Source organism: Cynara cardunculus, assembly GCF_001531365.2.
Source record: "Cynara cardunculus var. scolymus isolate 2C chromosome LG 9, CcrdV1, whole genome shotgun sequence".
NCBI lineage: Eukaryota > Viridiplantae > Streptophyta > Magnoliopsida > Asterales > Asteraceae > Cynara > Cynara cardunculus.
In genome coordinates, this window is record NC_037536.1 from 5,062,162 (window position 1) to 5,064,572 (window position 2,411).

Below are 2,411 nucleotides of genomic sequence, written 5' to 3' on the forward strand. Positions count from 1 at the left end.
ATAAGAACATCTTTTTTTATGGGTCCAAATAATTCTTTTAACACCAATAATTATTTATATATTCTTTTAACATTAAAAATTATACATACATACACACACATATATATATGAAAATTAATTAAATATAAACACAAAATTTTAATTACAATTATAAAAGTGCAATATAAAAAAGATACTAATTTTAACAAGTAGATAAATCACTCCAAATCGCGATTAAGCCAAATATGTTCAACCAAGTCAGCACGAAGTTGATGACGCATTTCATTTGATCGCCTCTCATAATTTCGTTGAAGATATTCTTGGAATTCCTGGATAGAGCCTTGAAATAGAGTTATCTGTTTCATCATCAATCCGGTTACTCAACACCTCAATCTCATCTTTGACAATCATATTATGCAAAATTATAATGTCTCTTAGTTGTTCTTTATACCACATTCGTGATGGCCCTTTAAAGATAGACCAACGAGATTGAAGTACTCCAAATGCACATTCAACATCCTTTCTTGCACTCTCTTTTCACTTCTTAAACAATTTCCTTTTTCCATCTGTGGGAAAGGAAGCTCTTGACGAACGCTGCCAAATTCCAGATAGATACCATCATTAAGATAATATCCCTTCATATAGTGTGTACCGTTTATCTTAAAATTAACTGGTGGTTCCTTCCCTTGTAAGACATTATCAAATAAATTGGAGTCATTGAGTATGTTGATATCATTACGTGATCCTGCGATCCTAAAGAATGCATGCCATATCCACAAGTCTATAGATGCAACTGCTTCAAGTATAATTGTCGGGAACCCATGATCACCTCGAGTGAATTGACCTTTCCAAGCAATAGGACAATTTTTCCATTCCCAATTAATACAATCAAGACTACCCAACATACCTGGAAATCTATGTCTTTGTTCATGCATTTGAAGCAATCGCTGGATGTCGGTAGCATTTGGCTTTCTCAAGTACTGTTTACCAAATATTTGTATCACACCTTGGCAAAAAAAATCAAACACTATTGATTCAGCAACACATAGATACTCATCGTAATGATCAACATGAATTCCATATGCCAGTTGGCGAATAGCCCGCTGCACACTTTTGTATCGGTGATAATCCCTTTTTCTTAAGAGCATCCACTCGTTGTTGAAAATATGGATAATGACTTTCTAACTTGTTTACTATATGAAGGAATAATTCTTTTCGCTTGCGAAAACGCCGTAGAAAAATTTCAATGTCGTATACGGGGTCAGAGGAGAAATAATCATTGTAGAGCCGCATGTGACCCTCTTCACGATCTCGGTATAAATACTTCTTTCGGTTGGCAGAACCTTGATCTTCTTCACGATAGTTTTGCCATTGCTCAAAAAGTTGAAGTTGAATTTGGTCAATTTCATCTTCAACGTCGTTTCTAAACTCATTTATCCAAAACTCTTGAATTTCTTGTTTTCCACTCATGATTAATTTAAAAGTTTACTTTGTGAAATCTTTGAATGAAGAGAAATATATAGTTTGAGTTGCATATTTATATCAAATATTTGGAAAAGAAAGGTTGCTTGTGTATCTATACAAACCTTTCTATTTTCATTTTATTTTTTTGCTTTTATGGTGGTGGTGTGCATATGGAGAACCAATCCACTAATTTTACATGCAACAGCTTAAAAATGCATGATGGTTGATGTTATTACACATAAACATGAATGGTGTTTGAGATGTCATTTTCTTCCAAATAGTAACACTTCAGTTAATGTTATTACACATAAACATGAATGGTGTTTGAGATGCCATTTTCTTCCAAATAGTAACACTTCAGAATGATTCTCCTGGTTATTTACTTTTTTGTCCTTTAGTATTTTGTCCCTACTATTTTATCCTTGGTTCCCATAATGCCTTGTAGAAAACAACATGCACAATTTAATAACATACTACATGCCAAATTACATTACAACCCAAAATGCATGCATATTACAAATACTAGAACCTAGTACTTTATGCCATATCTCAATACAAATCAAAATGCATGCATATTACAAACCATGTTTTTCTTTGATTTTTGCACAAGTGTTCATGCAAAGAAAGCTGAACAGGAGTCATGGTATCCTTCATAAGCATTTTATAATCCTTTTGTAAGATCTCAGCCTTTTCAATTCATATTTCCTTTTCTGAAATTCCTTAATCTCTTGCTAGTCTGTGTTACATTCTGACATGATGCTCTCTTTGGCTTTGGATTTTCTCTTTCATTTTGCTGCCTTTTTTCCCATTGGACGGGTACGGACTTCATAGTCGTGAAGATCAACAATAGTATTCGGTTCTAAATCATTCGATTTTAAGCGCATGAAGGCGAGAAGGTTCAGGAGCAAAGTTTTCGCTCTCTTTTAGTATTCTCCACATATGTTCAAACTTAAAAACCTTAACTTTTT

General features: G+C 33.5%; 1 protein-coding gene across 1 annotated transcript; it reads right to left on the bottom strand.

Moving 5' to 3' along the window:
* Positions 1–413: 413 nt before the first annotated feature.
* LOC112517690 lies at positions 414–1,449 on the bottom strand. Its single transcript, XM_025125076.1, has 2 exons — positions 1,174–1,449; positions 414–1,082 (listed from the first exon to the last, which is right to left on the bottom strand). Exons 1-2 carry the CDS (start codon positions 1,447–1,449, stop codon positions 414–416), a joined length of 945 nt encoding a protein of 314 aa, XP_024980844.1.
* Between the last annotated feature and the right edge of the window lie 962 nt (positions 1,450–2,411).

Excerpts from the sequence above, each read along its gene's own strand:
- LOC112517690 (XM_025125076.1), bottom strand. The coding sequence starts at position 1,449 with ATGAGTGGAAAACAAGAAATTCAAGAGTTTTGGATAAATGAGTTTAGA. Across the intron at positions 1,083-1,173 it reads AAGAATTATTCCTTCATATA|CGGGCTATTCGCCAACTGGC; the intron begins GTAAACAAGTTA and ends AAAAGTGTGCAG.